An 18,410-nucleotide genomic window follows, 5' to 3' on the forward strand; every position below is an offset into this window, starting at 1 on the left:
TGATGGTTTTCCCACTGTGGTCAAGAACGCGCGAAGACGGAAGCAACCACCTCGGCGTTTTCGGTACAATGATGCAGCGAGAAAACTACGTACCCCGAGTGTAGGAACACGTGTGTGCCCATACAACAATATTCAGAGCAACCCCATATCTTTCCAAAGCAACAATGTCTTCTTCAAACCCTCTCAATGCAGACTACGCATGGCCGCTGTATGACGATGAGCCTATCGAAGGAGCCTTCGTACTCGACACCGCCAATGGCATCGACAAGGCCGTCGCAACAAGCGTCACACGTCCCTGGCTCTTCGGCTTTAAGCCCACCACGCGTACATCAAACGGACGTAATGTCCTTATTCTAGGTGGAGGAGGATACATCGAGCTCATGGTGGGAAGAGAAGGTGTGCAGGTAGCTAGGTGGCTAGCAGGGCTAGGATTCCATGCCTTCGTGCTCATACATCGTTTTCCGAACAAAGAGACGGGCAGTCAGGCGCCAGTAGACGATGCCAGGCGGGCTCTTGAAATGTTTGACGAGAAGGGCTTTGATGAAGGCTGTAAGGGTGTATGCGGTCTCTCATCTGGTGGTCATCTCGCTGCATCGTTATATTCGACGTATCCCACTTCTTGGAGTAATCCAGATGCGGAAGGTGGCGTTCCATACCTCGATTTCGCTATCATTGGTTATGCGCCTATTTCCACGAATGCAAAAGGACGCCAGATTATCGCGAACAAGCCAGCGCTGGAGCCGCCGGAGAAACAGGCGCTTTACGATACGGTGCAGCCAGACATACAGTTGGAGAGCAGAGGTCCGGGATCCGTTCCGCCAACCTTCGTAGTCTACGCTGGAAATGATCCGGTGGTGCCGGTGGTGAATGCATATAGGCTGGCTGAAGGCATTATGAAAGCTGGTGCCCCAGTAGAGCTTCACGTCTTCTCGGATGCGCCGCACGGGTTCGCATTGGACACGCAGGGACTTCCGGTGAGCGACTGGCCGAGCATGTGTGAGAAGTGGATGGAACAGAATGGCTTCATGGGATAAGCGCGAGGTATTGCGTTGTACAGTCGTCCACTCAGCGGAAAGCGTGCCGTCGCTGTGTTGGGAGTCAACAGTTCGTGCAAGCTCTCGCATACTTAAGTACATCTAGTGAGATCAAGTTACACCATGCGCCGGCGTCGAAGGATTTATCAAGATTTTCCGGAGCCGGTCAAATCTTGACTTATGCTGAACGACTGGCAACTGGCTCCGCTGATGACCACGTAAAACGGTGAAGATCAAATGGGGCCAAGTCTATACACTTCGAATACTCTGCAAATCTCATGATAGCCCAGACTCTGAGCAAACGCATATGTGTTTCGGATCTTTAAAGCCCCAAGTACGTTGGCGCTCGAGTGCAAAAACAACTTGACACATTCTAGAGGTCCTCCAGAAGTTGCAAGGTGCAATGCAGTATGCCCTGCGTGAGTGGGTACCGAAAGATCAGCTATATCCCGAAGCAGATATACGATCTTGGAATGACCTTTGTATGCTGCGATTGCAAGTGGCGTAAATCCTTGGTTGTCTCGTCGATTTCGCAAAGACGCGTTCTTTTGCAAGAGTTTTAAACTTTCCAGGTGTCCATTGCTTGTTGCATACCAGAGGGGACTGCGTCCATCAGCATCTGGAATATCGCAAGGGTAGCCATTCAAGTATTCAATAACATTCTTCCTTTCTCGCATAGCCGCAAGACCGATCACGTTACTGTAAGTACCATCTGTCAATGCCGTAGCGTTCGGATAAGTATTGTCGTAATTTCTAAAGAACTGCATAATATAAACATGTCTAGTATATTATACTTATAATTTCTCTTATTTATAAGAGTATCTTTTTATTAAAGTTATTAATATTATAAAAGTTATAAGTAGCTGTAAGAGTTATACAGAGATTAGATAACAATATTATATTAAATTATAATATTATTATAGTAAGGCTTATAAAAAGTACTTAAAGGTAATAATATATATATAGAGTTATTAGCCTAACGTAAGCCTAACGCCTAAAGAACTAAACTATTATATATCTCTTAGCTAAAAGTGCTTAAAGTTCTAACTAAGTATTTAAAATAAAAAAGAAATTAAACTATTTTATATAAAAGAGTATTAATAGTAGACTTATAGCTTATATAGTAGTGTAACTTAGTAGAGTATATAGCGCTAATAGAAAAGGTAAAGATAATATATAATAAAGTAATAGAGCTAATAGTAATATTATATAACTCTTAATATACTTAGGTATCTATATAAAGAACTCTAAAATAGATAGAGAAGTATAGCACTAAGTAGAGTAATATATTATCTTAGAGCTACTATTATTTATAAAGGTTAAAGTTAGGTAAAGATATACGTTATAATTACTTTAATAAGCTAGAGTAATATAGTTAAGTAAGTTTATAAATAACTAGCTAGTTCTTTTTAAGTATATAAAGTCTAATAAGTAAAGTAAAATAACTATAAGCTTACTATACTTATTATACGCGTAAAATATATTATAAGAGCTAGACTTACTAGAGTTATAGTTATAAAAGTCTTAAATAGACTTTTTACTACTATAAAAGTTAAAGTATAGTTACTAGTATAAAGACTAATTATTACTTATTTATTTTATCTTATATTATAAGTATTTATAGTAGCTAGTATAGAAATTATTTATTATATAGTAGATATAGAAATTTAGAACTTATATAACTATATACTTAGTTTTACTTTTATTATTAAGGTAGACTTTAAGTAGAGTATAGTTACTAGCGTAAAGTTAACTAGAAAGCGCGTTATTCTTATATAGCTATAATAGCTATAAATAAAATATAAAGAAGAGCTTTTTAAAACTATTAAATAGGTTTAGTTTATAAGCTATATTATTAATTACTTAAATAATCTAGTAGAGGCTTATATTCTTATAATTAAGAGACTTTACTAAATACTTTATATATATATACTTTACGTTTAGTAGTACTTAGTTACTAATATTAAACTTAGAAGCTAAGTAGTAGTAAATATTAGTAAACTTCTTTATTTTATTTTAAGTTTATATAATCTTATTATAAAGATATTTATAAGTTATATTAATATAGAAGATAAGTACGTTAGTATTATATAGCTATACTAGTATAGAGGTAGTATTAGTAATAGTATAAAGTAGCTTAAGGCTAGAGTAGAGTTAATATCTCTTTATAGTCTAAAATAGAGAAACTCTAGTTACTAAGCTAATAGCTAAGTTTACCTTAAATTCTATAATTAGTAGAAGATATACCTAATTATCTTAGAGGTAATTAATATAAAACTATAAGTATTACTTTAAGTCTATATTAGCGTTTTCTATTTAGCTATCTATTTTTAGATAATATATAGTACTAAGTTTAGAATAAGTTCTAAGATAATTATAAAAGTAATACTAGAAGTAGAAAGTAAACTAATAGCTATAGTTAGATACTAAGGTCTTAGAGTACTTCTTTTTATACTATATATATTTAAGAAACTTATTAATAATAGAGAGTACTTTTATATTTTTTATAGTAATAAATTTCTTTTTCTTAGATAAGTAGTCTACTATAACTATAATATAGTAGTAGAAATAACTATACTATATAAACGTAGGTAGTAGTATAATAAAGTTAATAGAGATATTCTTTTAGTATTATTTAAAGACTAGTAGTAGGTAGAAGAGTCTATATTTAGTATAATAATTAATCTTAGACTAGCAATATATTATATAGTTATTAGTAAACTAGGTAATTATATCTATTATACCTTACTAATAATACTATTAACTAACTTACTAGTAGGTAGTAGTACGTCTACTATATCTACCTAGTAGTAAGTTATATATATTCTAGATAATTTAAGTATATAGACGTTTACTAAAGAGAATAATAAAATAGTTATTATATATAAAGATTTTACTATTATTACTTATTTCTAAGTTATTTAACTCTAGGTATATACTTTTAATAATAAAGTAATAGAGAATATAATAATTACTATAATTTAGTACGTTTTAGATAGCTATAAAATAGGTATTAAAAGAATATAAGGCGTTAACTATATTCTAAGTAGATAAGGTATTTACTTCTTTTAGATTATTATAAAGATCTAGTTTTTCTTATAGAAAGAAACGCGTAAGACTAATAGTAAAGTAACTTAGAGCTAAGCTACTCTTAGTAGATTTATATATAAGCTTAAGAAGTAATAGTAAGTTATACTTAGTATTACTAAAGTAAAGTCTAGCTAGTTAGATAGTAGCGTAACTACCTCTATTCTACTAGTATTCTCTAAGAATAGTTTAGTGCTAGTATTAGACCTAATTATTAAAGATATTTTCTAGTAAGTTACTAGTTTTTCTAGTAAGACTATTAGGCTTTATACTCTATTTTTTAAGATAGTACTTAACTTTAAAATTAAACTCTTCTAAGAATTTAGCCTAGTAAGCTTACTATTAGTTAAGATAACGCTTAGTATAGAAGTACTTAAGCCTATAATAGTCTATAAGTACTTTAATAGAGTTAGTAGTGTCTACTAGCTCTAGCTTCTATTTCTTAAATATATAGATAATAGTAAAAAGCTCTTTATTATAGATTTTATAATTATATTCTATTAGTATTATCTTTTTTAATAAGTAAGCTATAAGTTTAATAGTATTATTAGGTTAGATTTATAAAAAAATAGTAGCGTAGACGTAGTTTAATATATCTATTTTTAGAATATACTTAAAGTTAGTGTTAAAGTATATAAGTACTATCTTACTATAGAAGACTTATTTTAACTTATTAAATATATAAGTAGTATTAGAGATTATTTAGAAAAGAGAAGAATTTCTATAAGTAAAATATATAAGAGGTTTAGTAATATTAAAGAACTTATATATAAAGTAGTAATAGAAGTTAGTAAATCTAAAAAATATCTAAACGTTTTTTAAAGTCTTAGAGAGCTACTAATCTTATATAGTAGAGACTTTATTAGAGTTTATTTTAATATTTTTAGAGGTAATAATTAATTTAAGAAATTTAACTTTTTATTTTATAAATTCTAACTTAAGAATATCTATAGAAAGACTTATATCTATAAGTTAGATTACTATACGTAGAAAGTAATTATTATAGGCTTTCTTAGTCTTACTAAATATAATAATATTATCTAAGTAGGCTATATAGAACTTATTTAGGTACTTATATAGTACGTTATTAATATAGATCTAGAAAGTTCTAGAGCTATTATATATTCTAAAAGGTATAATAGTATACTAGTAGAGACTATAGAGAGTAATAAAAGTAGATAGGTATTTATACTTTTCTTTAATATAAATCTTATTAAAAGCTATAATAATATTAATCTTAGAAAAGTAGTAAGCTTTAAATAGCTTTATAAGTATATTATAAATAAAAGAAAGTATATTTCTATTCTTAATAGTATATGCGTTAAGTTTATAATAGTTAATATATATATAGATACTTTCTTCTAGCTTCTTTACTACTAGAAAAGAGGTAGTCTATTTAGATATACTATATTTAATATATTTTTTATATAATATATTATTAATATAAAGCTTAATAGCTTAAGCTTTATTCTTAGATAAGAGATATAACTACTATAATAATAGTTATAGTAAACGTTTTATATTAGAGTCTAACTAGATCTTAATAGTGTAGTCTAGCTTATTACGCTAAGAGAAAACTTTATCTACTTCTTATAGATTAAAACTATAATAGAAAAAGTAGAAAACCTCTAGTAACTTAGCTAGAATATTATTCTTACTTATAGTAAGCTACTCTATATAGTCTTAGAACTTCTTAAAATTCTTAGAAAGTATCTTAGCTTTTACTATTTATAGTAGCTAGGTATTAGCCTATTCTTAGTTACTTATATTATAGAGTTATTTTACCTTCTCTATAGTTATAAAGTATACTTTATCTTCTTTAGTAACTAATATAGTAGCTATATAGCTAAAGATTATAGATATATTAGAAAAGGCTAAAGCTTTTAGATAGTAGGCTTATTTAAGTTTATAAGATAGTAGAATAAGCTACTTATAGTACTAGCTACTAGTAATATAGTAGAGTTTATAATTATAGAGGCACTAGTAAAAATAGTAGTTAGAATTAAATATTATAAATATAGTATTTTAGTCTACTTAGAGATTATATTATTAAAACTAAGAAGTATTTAAAGTTATCTAGATACTACTAAGCTTTATAACGTATATAAAGACTTATTTATTATAATTACTAAAAGAGACGTTTACTCTAGTTATATAAGTAATATTAGTAACTTAGAAACTATTAGCTAGCTCTAAGCTAGTAGAATTTTATAATATAATTATTTTATAATTATTTATATAAGCGTAAGAAGTATTAATAAAGATAGAAGTATAACTAGAATTATCTATAAGTTTAATATATAAAAATAGTTATTAAGAGAGAGATATAATTTCTTTAAAGACTAACTACTATTCTACTTAGAAAAGATATATAGCACTATAGATAGTAGTAGCTATAATAGTAGAAACTTAAACCTTTAGTATTATAGAGCTTTCTAAGTCTTTAATCTAGAATAGAATAGCTTATAGTATAAAGTTAGATTTATTATTATCTTTATTATTATAAACTTTAATAAAAGAAAATAGAGAAGATAGTATAGATATAGATATAGATATCTTTAAAGTATCTTTATTATTATTCTTAGACTTAGAAAGTCTCTAGAAGTAACTATTACTAGAGACTACTTATTTTCTATATATATATTAGTACTAGTAACTAATAAAAGAGAAGTTAAACTTTAATTTCTAATTTAGATAAAAGCTTAAAGAATAGAAACGCTAGTAGCCTTACGCGCTTTATTAAGAGTAGTAAAAATCTTAAAATACTTTACTATTAAAGTAACTTTATTTTATCTCTTATAGAAAGTATTTACTTAGTTAAACTTATAATCTATATATATATAGTTAAAGTAATACTATAGATTAGTAAGAACTTAGATCTTTATTAAGATATAGTTCTTATAAAACTTATTAATAATAAAGTAGAAAGCGCTAGTACTACTTATAGTAGAGGTAGCGTTACGTAAGTAGTTATAGTTACTACCTACTTTACTACTATTACCTTTACTATTACTATTACTTCTACTACTAGTCTAAGTCTTTAGCTAGCTAGAGTAAAGTAAAGAATATAGCTACTTAAGATAGTAAAGCTTATTACTAAAAGTAGTAAAGTTCTAAGTATAATACTTATTATTTATTAGGTACTTAATATAAAAGTACTAGTAGAAAGGTAGCTTTTAGTATAGCTAGAGAATCTTTTTCTTATTACTTTACTTAAGAGAAGTAACGCTAGTTTAGAAATAAGTAAGATATAAGCTAATATTCTTACTAGTTTTTATACTACTTTTATAATTATAAAACTTATAAGTATTATATATAAAGTTAAGATATTTATAGTAGGCGTTAAGAATATTCTAGATCTATTATATATACTTAAACTTCTTTCTAGAGATATACTAGCTAATAGAGATACTATTTTATATAGCGCTAGTAGTTTTTATATAAATATAGTCTATTTACTTATTCTTATACTAGAAAGTAGTAGAGTAAGCTTAGAACTAGCTCTATATATTAAGCTTCTACTTTAAGTATAAGTTAAATAGTATACTAAGTAGACCTTTAAACTTATTAAGCTTAGACTATTTAAAATAATAAATCTAAAATACTAGAGTCTAAAGAGATAAAAGAGTAGTAGTAGAGTTAGAACCTAGTAGCTAGCGTAACACTTATTAGTTATAGTAACTAAGTTAAAAAGCGCTAGTAGAATTATTAGAGTCTTCTAAGTTAGAGTTATTAGACTCTATAGACGTAGTAGTAATAGTAAAAGCTTATTAAATAAAAGCCTCTAGATAAGTAATTTTAGCGTAAGCCTTAGTATATATACTATACTCTTCTTTATATGCCTTCTTATAGATATTCTTATACTTATATATCTTTTTAAGCTTATATTTAGTAATAATATAGTAGTTCTCTAGATTAAGTATATTAGTCTACGCGTTAGCTTTTATTAGGCGTAGTTACTCTATTAAGCTTATAATCTTACTATTTAGGTCTAAGATTTAAAGCTAGAGAGTATTAGTAGTTTTAATAGCGTTAGTAGCTCTAATATAAAGATTATAAGCTTTATTATACTTATTAGTAAGTTCTTTTTAAGCTTTTTTAAGCTAACTATTAGTAATAGTTAGATTATAGTAAAGAAAGTACGTAGTATTAAAGTAAAACTTATATTTCTTAAAGTTCTTCTTTATAGTAAGAGCGTAGCTTTTTTTAAAGAGAGTCTTATTTATATTACTAATAAGTTTAGCTTTACTCTTAGTATTATACTTATATATAGTAAAAATAAAGTAACTACTTTTTAAAAGATTAGACTTTAAAATAATAAAGTTTATAACTTTATAGTAAGTAGTAGAAGGTACTACTAAAGTATACTCTTAAACTAGAGATAGAGAGAACTATAGAATCTTTTTATTAATAGAAGCTAGAGTATTTACTTATATTAGACTCTACTAGTAGAGTTACTAAAGGCTTTAGTTAAACTAAAGTAAGTTAATAGTAGCGTTACTAGTAGTAGTAGCTTAAGAACTAAAAGAGTTAGAGTAGTAAGTACTTCTATAAGTAATATAAGTAAAAAGCTTACTAAAAGAGAAGTAGTATAGTAGCTAGGCGCTACTATAAGTTTTAGTAATATTACTTAGTAAGTTAGTAAAGAAGATGCTCTTATAGAGCTTAACTAAGTTACTATAGTTATTATAGTTATTATTTTTAATAAGATAATAATAGATCTAGGTAAGATTAGCTTTATTATTACTTTTATTATTAGAGTTAAGAATATAACTACTACTTATAGTAGAGTTAACTTAGAAGTTATTTTAGAAAGCGCTAAAGAACTAAAAAAGACTACTATTATAGAGATTAGAACTACTATATAAGTAAGAAAGAAACTAATATAAGTTTTAGAAACTATTATACGCTATAGTAGTAAGTAATCTCTAAGTACTACTTAATATAGTAGCGTAAAAGAACTAAGACTAAGACTAAAACTAATTTATACACTAACTATAGATAGTAGAAACTATAGTAGGTTTAGTAAATAAGAGTATATTAGAGATAGTAATAGGTATTATAAGTAATAAAGTAACCTTAGTAATAGTCTTTTAAATAGAACTAGAGAAGTAGAAAGTAATATAGAATATATTTCTACTACTAGGTAAGTAGAGAATTAGTAATAATATAGTTATAATTTTAGAAGTAGTTAGCTAACGCGCTAAGCTACTTTTTAAAAACATAGTATTAACTATAATAATATATAAGAGTTATATAAAGATTAGATAATAATATTATATTAAATTATAATATTATTATAGTAAGACTTATAAAAAGTACTTAGAGGTAATAATATATATATAGAGTTATTAGCCTAATATAGGCCTAATGTCTAGAGAACTAAACTATTATAGTAGCTTATTTTACTTTATATTATTATAGTACTATAAAATAAAGTAAATAGTAACTAAGAAAAAGAATTATATATAAGTATAAGTTAAAAAGAAAAAAATATAAAAAGTAACTACTATAAGTACTACTTTTTAAGTATACTATATATATATAACTATAGCTTTTAATATACTTACTATTAATTTAGCTACTAAGCTTAGCTTTTATAGTATATTACTACTATTTAATATTTTAATAATACTTTTATTCTTTAAAAAGTCTACTATAGTAAAAAAAAAAAATAGTAAAGCTAAAATTTACTTATTACTATTTTATTATTATTTTTAAACTTATCTTTTTTAAAAGTTTTATTACTATACTATTATATTATATAAAGATTTAAAATACTAGAAAGTACTTTTTTTTTCTTAAAAAAATCTAAAGTATATTATATATACTAAAAATATAGATATAGTATATATAGCTAATATTTTATAAGTAATAACTTAGTAGCTAAGAACTTCTTAATTACTAAAAAAGTAGTAGTATTAAATCTAGTTTATTAACTTTAGCTACTAAGCTCTTAGCTAATACTTTATAAGTAAGCTATTTTAGACGCTATATTTAATAATAAAGTATAATATAAGTAAGTACTAGCTATTTTAGCTAAATATAAGATTTTTATTTAATATTAGTATAAATAAAAAAAGTAAAAAAATATAGTAAAGATAGCTAAGTAGCTATTATAAGTAATAAGTTATCTAGTTAATTATTTAGATTATCTAGTTTGTCTAGTGCTAGTATATTAAATGTAAAGTTGTGAACATGTCTAGCAAAAGCAGCCCACATCACTGGTGACGTTGAGACTTGCATCTGTTGCTGATTAAAAATACCGTCGATTGCAACTAGGAAGCCTTGTCTATACAGGAGAAATAGCTCGGCGTTGTCTATCAGCAGATGGAGCTGATCGCGAAGCAGCTTTATCTGCAGTACATGCGAAAGACCGGGATAATTAGTAGTATCCCATGAAGTAGCTTTCTGATGCGCCATCTCCAAAGCGACTCGATCTCCGGTCCATCTTGCGGATTTTGCGAACCGTGTACTTCTCAGGGCAGACTGAGCAAGGGACAGACCAGGCCCAGCCCCCAATCCGAGTGCGCGAGACTCAAGCCCGTCAGCGAAAGAGCGAAGTTCGTTCACAAGTACCTGTACTTGCGGCATGCAGTCCCTTGGATCTTGGTATCGCGTGTCGTATATAAACGACGTAATCATTTCACTGGCTACTGCAACGAGTTCTTCGATCGCCATGCTGACTAGTTCAGCAACTGACAGGAGCAATACACTGCAGAACATTAGCTAGACAAGGATGACTATAACCTTGCTTGTATGACGTCCGCCTCTCGTGCCTTGAGTGCCGTTGCATCTGCTTGAGAGAGTTCGGTGTCTAACCCATGACATTCGACCTGGGGAGGAACTTCTTTGCACCATTGCGCTGAAATGAATCGACGTAGCCACGTACAGCGAAGGGGTCCGGCAGTGCAATGATAACTGAATTACTACCGAGATCTGCAATAGCACACAGCAATGATTGTGTGGAAACCTGTAGACGCCTAATGGAACGTCGATGTTCGCGTAGATGTGACGCGCAGTGATGACGTCATAGCGTGGCATTTTCGCGCGTCAACATCTCGGGGCCGTGTTCCAACCTCCTCCCATCCAAGATCAATACGACAGCAGCTACCCAAAGACAGCTCGAATTCAACGGCCATCACACAATCTTTCTTTTCGCTCCTTGCTTTCATTTGCATTGCCTTCTGTCTCATTTCGTAGCGTTCATGTGCATCGTCCAATTATCCAGCTTTATGCCTGCCATGTTCCCTCCTTCTGACAGATCGGTGACGTGGACTCTTTCTTCACCGGGTGAGAGTTGTGAGCGTATTGTCACACCCAGTTGAGGGCACCAGTATTATGCTCTTGACAGACCCTTGCGTAGCTCTCTTCTTCAACACACTGCATGAAGCAGTAGAATCAACGAAAAAAGGGTGGGTAATTATCCTCCGCTTCGTCAGTACGAGCCCCCAATGCAGCTCGCACCTAGGCTCTCGTGAGACCTCCGTTCGTACATTTCCGCCGTTGTATTGGCCCGGGGGTCGGGTAATCTATTGGGGGGTTATGTGTTCGCAAAAGCAAGAGTTGGGGGCTTACTATATGTCAAGATGCGCATCGGAGCGCGTTGGGATGCGCCGTTCGATCGTCAGCAAGAGCCCCAACACGCTCTCGCCTAGGTCTCGAGACCTTCGTGTGGTACCGTCACTCACGTCCGTCTCGCGGGTATTGAACGTCCTCGCCCAGTTGGGTGCTCAAGGTCCAGCCCAAGGAACGTAGTTCCAAGAACTCTTGCGCCAGATGAGCGGCCAAGCGCACGTTTCTTCCGTTCGGTCCGTGGCTACCCATAACACCCGCACGAGGAGCCCGCTCTCACAGATGTCGGCAAGAACCCGTCATACAGCGTAGCGGGCCCTTTGTCCACATGGTATGACCATCAGGTCTGGGGGCAGCATGATGGGCCTCGTAGGACGGTTCGACTTACACCGTAAACGGTGCGATCCATCCATGTGAGCGAAGGTTTCGGAACAAAAGAGGTACTCAGGGGTACCGAAGAGAAGTGGGAAGGTGGGCGGAGGGAAGGAAAGAAAGGACAGTCAGGAGGGATAGTCTTGTTCTTATTGCAGCCTGTCGGACCCCGGCGGCCGTATTGGCTCGTGCTCCACCACGTCCGTCAGGTATTTCGATCACGTTATTCACTTGCACCGCGAAGAGTGCCTAGACGCACAGACGTACTGAAATTCCTTCCTCTACTTGGCGTGCTCTACGTTCTTTGAACCACTGACACCGAGATCGTACCTTATCCCCCTTACTGAATACCCGCCATGGCTCCCGGCCACCATCAATCGATCAAGTTCAACAAGCGACGCAGATCTTACTCGCCAAGTACCGACGACAAGAAGAAACAGAAGCAGACGCAGAAGCGCACGGCGGAAACCACATCGACAGTGCGACATGACACTCGCAAGGTTGCAGAAAATGCCCCGGAAAAAAACGCCGCCTCCAGGACCAAGGCAAGGAAGGCAAGGCGCGCGGCAGCGAGGGATAGGCTCACTCGTAGTACGGCTCGCTCCGGCAAAGCGTTGGCCGCCCCTCCAGTAACTACACTGTATGCGACCGCCATAGATCTTCCCGATGAACTGATTATGATGATGTTTGACTATGTAAGTACTCCCTGTCATTCGCTCAAACTCAGTCGTAACGTGACTGGCGCTCCAGCAGAGTGTTGAAGCTAACTTGGGTAGTGCGAAAAGGAGAGTCAAGTGCAACTGTCCATGACCTGCAAGGCAATGCACCGAGTTGGGACGGACGCACGATTCCGGGACATCGACATCGTGGTCGGCCGGATAACGTCCAAGATGACTCCCACTCAATTCTCGACTATTCTCGGAAACTTGCGTTTCACTCGGCATCTTCGGATCACTGTATTGGATACCGATCGTGGAACAAGCCTCTTCAAGCGTATTCTCTCCCGTCTAGAGAAGCTCAGCCTGGTGTCGCTACGCTTCGTGGGTTCTCTCAATTATAAGTCGTACATCGGACTATACAGCCTCCTCACCAGCGAGGAGCGTGGCAAGATACTCAGATCTAAACTTCGTAACGGAATGCTTTGCAGATTGTTGTCGTGTAACTCGGCCGGCTGGCCAGATGCCTGTGAGTGTTAGCATACTCACGCGTCGACGTCTACCGCAAGTGGTGGGAGGCGGTATGGGTAGCTAGGGAGGCTTACCATGTCTGTCTGAGCATTCGCATGCGCGCTGTCCACGATCTTCTCCACCGAGGACTTGGGTACATGTGTTGTCGAACGCTTCAAGCGGGCCGGCAAAGGTGTATTGGATTTGACTTCGTTGTCCATCCTGCTGGCGGACTGGGCTGGTTTCTCGAAAGTCACTTTGCTTTCCGTGTTCTCTCGACTGCTTCCATCTGCTCCATGCGCGAGCGCGGCGGTCTGGCTGTGTGTCGCCGGATTGGTCTGGGCCGTCGGCGACTTGAACCTATCTGGAGGAGAAGCGCGGCTTGACTTGGATGCAAGGCTTGACTGGGTCAAGTCGACGGCGCCTGTGTGCGCTGCCTGGGTATCGCGTATGTGGGCCTGCGTCGGCAGCTCTTGGGGCTTGTCTCTGATATCAGTCGCCTGGCGCTTATCATATTGACCTGCTGGCTCTTGCTCTGGGGATGCGGATCTGTTGGCGGAGTCGATGTCGAGCTTTGCCTCATGGTGAGCACCAATGTTCAGCCCTTCATCCCTCTCGAAGATTGACATCGGTCTGCTACTCTCCCCTCCCCACTCTTCTTCCCAGTCCTCTACAGGAAGGCAGTCAGCAAACTATTGATCATCGTACTCTTCAGAAGTGGTAACGTACCCAAAATGGCCAGACTGCATCTTCGTTCCTGGAGTATGCAATTCGTGCACGCCTGGTGTCTTTTCGTTCTCGTTGGCTCCGCGAATTGGCGACAACCCGGCAACAGGTAGGATGGCATTGTTGGGTTCTCGTCGCAGTTTGAGCACACTTCGGGCTCAGACAAACAAGGTCTCGATATCCTATCCTGGATATAGTGCCCTATCACCGCCGCGACTTTCCTGGCATCTCGCGGTAGTTCTATAGTGTGATCGCCTGATGGGGAGACAAGGCTATTCAGTGTCACGTCTTCTTCGTTCCAGTATCCAATCCTTATCGGTTCCTTGGTGTCATCTGGCCACATCATTCCACAAAGGACCTTCCGGATATGTCGTGCTCCGCCGTCTGTCAGAGCGATGCTCTGGAGCAGGGGATCCTGGAAGACATGACCGCTCTTCACAATCTCGCTTACTTTTGCCTGTGTACAGTACGCGGCGTTGTCTTTCTTCATGAAGTGGGGACTCGCATTGACTGTGTTTTGTCAGCACGATCGCCTATCCGTCTTCTATTCTTGCGTCGCAACTTACGCCAGATTTGGAGTTGGCGCTCGGCTTCACCCGGATCTGTCATGTCTGGAATTGTTGGAGAGGACTTTGAGGGTCGAGCAAGGTAATCCTTAGTGGGCCAGGTGATAGATGAGGGTGTGTCGCAGGCACATGTGTGAGAGCTCTCTACTCACCGCTGATTAGGTAATCTTTGCTCGCCCAATGTGGTCAATGCGCCCATTCATCATCAGTGCGTGTTTCTGCTCAGCGATTTTCTCATTTCACGTCTTCGTTCCGTCTAGGTTGACACTTCAATCATCTACCCGCAAGCGCGCACAACGTGAGAAAAGTTGCACTCACTTTCTCGTTCACCGCTCGTCGCCATCTCTATACGGCAAACCGACACCGACTCGACCTCTTTAGCCACAGATCTTCCAGTATCATACTACGAATGATAAGCTCGCGCGCAGCTTGTCCATACTTCCAGTCAAGACAGCTTTCAAGAACCCGTCCCTGGTACCGCGACCGTTCATACCACAGACCTTGCATCCCATACGACTCAAGGGTCTTGAGCAACTGGTTGTAAAGATCTCGGTGTCAATCTTACTATGTCGGATGTTGACGAGATGTAAGAGGCATTACCCCCTCTGTATGCTTAGAAAATACACTAATTCGAGGACAACAGTGATGTGCGTCCTGTGGTTGTCAAGAAAACCTTACTGCCGTCGGACCCCCGAAATCCCCTGTACTATGTCGAGCGCGCCGGCTACCCATATCCGGAAACTTCCTTCTACGACAACTCAGATGCGCACACAGATGGTCGAATCCACAAGCCAAAGTACAGCGACCAGGATTTCACGGTGGGATTCAACATCACCATCGGGGAATGGTACAAGCTTCAGAATGATATCACGATTGCTCTATTCCGCAGAGGACTTCTGTGTGATGACAGGTCTGTCAAGTTACCAAATCTTTCCCTGTACGACTTCATGCATCGCCATGGAGATTGGCTGCGCGACGATATCATGACCATGGACCTATTGTCTGGCGCCTCGAATGCTCCGGTAGCTTGGAAGGAGAGTATGGTGAGCAGTTTCATTCGCAGAGTGGCGGAGTGGTGGAAAGACAACCCCGACATGACTATTTCGGATACAGGGAGCATTCTTGGTGGAACAGACAAGATTGCGTGGAGGTTGAATCCCGCCTTGCAATACGAGAAGTTCAAAGGCCTATATCAGATGAGGCATTGCGAGGTTACCTTGGCATACTACGATGGCACATCACCAGATGGCGACAAATGCACATTCCGCTGCACTGAGCTTCTATCTGATACATCAACCACCAACCTGCACGAGGACATCAAAGCTGGGAGCTTGAGGCTCGAACTTCCAAGGGTCAAACTCTATAATCTTCCCTCGCTCCCCGGAGAGACGCCAGAAGAGAAGAAGAGAAATGCCGATAAGCTTAAGATATCATGGCAGAGCAAACCTGGAGTCTGGAGTCCGATCGACAACGATAGGCGATTGCAAATCGCAATTCGAGAGGGGAGACAACCGTATGCGTACGATATCGAGTTCCTGGTCCAGGACAATGTGAATGTTCGTTATACATTCGAAGTTGTTTTGCCTTCACTAATTGAAAATAGATCCTTGTACATGGTGCGCAGAACTCGACAGATCAGCTGAAGCGGAAGATGAAATCTGGTGGGAAAGGAGAACCTCTGGGTGGTCTGACCCCGCGTAAGCGCCCGAGGAAAAGCGGACGACGGTGAATACAACCACTATGGATGGTGGAGACTACTATAGACTGGGCGGAGGGCATGAGGGGTGGAAAACGGCGAGGCGACCGATGCAGACGGCACGGTATCTGGGAATCGAAGAGGCAGTGGCCCAGTCACACTCGATTGCATCCCAGCATAGGCTGTTTCTTTGGTATGGCGTACACGGCGAGCAGGATGGAGTTGCTGTGGACCAGCAGAGGCGCCGGGTGATGCCAATGACATGACGGAGGTAACCACGATGTATTCTAGCAAATAATGCACTTCCTGCTACTGATCTGGCTAGTGTGCGATTGATGTTTGATGTCCTTTGCGTCTGCTCGTCTCGCACCATCTCCGCCGCCTGCCAACGTCCACGGCCCCAGCTTCTCAACCGTTCAAAGCAGAGGTAGAGGAGGGGTCGCAATGCATGGGCTAAGAGGCGCGACATCCATGTCCATGTCCCCAGCTTCTTGTCTGTGCGAAGTAGAGGTAGAGAGGGTAGCGATGCATAGCCTAAGAGGCGCGATATCTATATCCATGTCCCCATGTTCTTTTCTGTGCGAAGTAGAGGTAGAGAGGGTAGCGATGCATAGTCTAAGAGGCGCGATATCTATATCCATGTCACCATGTTCTTGTCTGTGCGAAGTAGAGGTAGAGAGGGTAGCAATGCATAGCCTGAGAGGCGCGGTGTCCATGCCATCTACATCTCCGTCGTCCTTCTGATCCTCGTGGTCCTCTTCCTTCTCTTAGTCCTCTCCTTCTTCCACCGGGTTCCTGTGACCACCGCAGCTCGCCATATCGCTGGCGTCAAGACCTGTACGGGTACCGGCCGCTGCGCATTCTCGAGCAGACCCCACAGCGGTCCTCTCTTTGAATGGAGTCGCATAGGGTGTTGCGAACTCGTTGCCACTTCCCCTGCTTGTCGAGCATGTTGTTGGAATGTATGTGGGGTCTGGTTCTCCGACGTGTTCGTAGTCGGCGAGCAGACTAGTCAGATAGGGGCCTGTATCTGCGCACGATACTCCCTGTGACTCTCTTGTCCGGCCCTGCTGTGGGAGACATGGCAGAGAAGAAGAGACTTCATACTGGTGGTGTGGAAGTGGGAGAGGTCTGTGGGACGCGCATGGAGACGAGAGCACTGGAAAGGATCCATATTGTGACGACTGGGTCTCTTGCGGAAACGATCCGTAGTCCGAAGACAAAATGGCTTTGGCGAATTTTGGGTCTGGAAACGGCGGAGGCATTAGGTCATTTCGACATAATGGCGTGGACGGTGGAACGACAGAGGAGGCGCCTTGAGAAGATGTCTGGATGTGGATCGGGTCGCTCCTGTGTCCAGTCTCTCTCCTCTTCGCGTTGACGTCTCTTCTGGGGTAGGGCGTAGACGAGTCTACTCTGGCACGTTTGCAGCTGGTGTCTTCCACCTGCGCGACTTCAGCATCTTCTAATATTCTCTTTTGGCTCATACTGCTGCGCCGATGATGATGTTGTTCTCGATAAAGGACTAGATTGGATGCCGAAGCAGAGTCTGTAATGCTGTAGTGCTGGTGGTGCTATACTGAGAGTCGTTCGAGGGGTGGGGGTGGGGATGGGGAAGACGCCGAGTCCCATCCCCTTGTCTATGATATCTAGTGACGATCCGTCCGCTCTACGAGGTTATCCTACGGTATGACTTTCCTCCTCGTCTGATTGCCCTGCGTTCTTACATGGCCAAACATCCTTCTTTGCATGGAAAAGGTGCGTGGCGATATCTTGGTTGATCCGCCTCATTCCCTGACACTGCAGTGGTGCGAAGCAGCGCCGCGGGCGTTGCTCCACTTCTGAACTCCCTATGTCCCCATCCAACCAAGTCCCGCATCAGCCCGTTGCCCGGTTTCAAGCTGGGATCACCATGGGTGTCCATCCCCTGGCCTGTACAAACTAATACGCCATATCGTCCCAACGTCTAGCCCTAGTTTATACCCATTTTGGTTATACCATAACTACAGCGCCCGCAATGTGCCCTTTCTTCGCTCCTAACCCATCGTCGTCGAGTTTCGCACTGGCGGTAGCCGGCTAATCGCGTCATCCGCCAGGCATGAGTTTCTCCTGGTGCAGGACGGTACCGCCATACCTCCTCTCTTGGAGTACCGTTTCTGTTCCTATAACATCAGCCCCATGCGCTAGA

The 18,410-nt window shown here is 38.1% G+C and overlaps 3 protein-coding genes across 3 annotated transcripts; 2 read left to right on the forward strand and 1 right to left on the reverse strand.

Moving 5' to 3' along the window:
• Window positions 1-164: 164 nt before the first annotated feature.
• J4E84_008458 (uncharacterized protein) lies at window positions 165-1,034 on the forward strand (the record flags this gene model as incomplete). The annotated part of the gene is made up of 1 exon (XM_049391030.1): window positions 165-1,034. One exon carries the CDS (start codon window positions 165-167, stop codon window positions 1,032-1,034), a length of 870 nt encoding a protein of 289 aa, XP_049241372.1.
• A 12,235-nt stretch (window positions 1,035-13,269) lies between these two features.
• On the reverse strand, window positions 13,270-14,450 carry J4E84_008459 (uncharacterized protein; the record flags this gene model as incomplete). The annotated part of the gene is made up of 2 exons (XM_049391031.1): window positions 13,270-13,926; window positions 14,247-14,450. The coding sequence occupies 2 exons, from the start codon at window positions 14,448-14,450 to the stop codon at window positions 13,270-13,272; spliced, it is 861 nt and encodes a 286-aa protein (XP_049241373.1).
• A 642-nt stretch (window positions 14,451-15,092) lies between these two features.
• On the forward strand, window positions 15,093-16,255 carry J4E84_008460 (uncharacterized protein; the record flags this gene model as incomplete). The annotated part of the gene is made up of 3 exons (XM_049391032.1): window positions 15,093-15,112; window positions 15,170-16,082; window positions 16,130-16,255. 3 exons carry the CDS (start codon window positions 15,093-15,095, stop codon window positions 16,253-16,255), a joined length of 1,059 nt encoding a protein of 352 aa, XP_049241374.1.
• Between the last annotated feature and the right edge of the window lie 2,155 nt (window positions 16,256-18,410).

This window comes from Alternaria hordeiaustralica (assembly GCF_023758085.1).
Source record: "Alternaria hordeiaustralica strain BMP 2776 chromosome Unknown scaffold_21, whole genome shotgun sequence".
Lineage (NCBI taxonomy): Eukaryota > Fungi > Ascomycota > Dothideomycetes > Pleosporales > Pleosporaceae > Alternaria > Alternaria hordeiaustralica.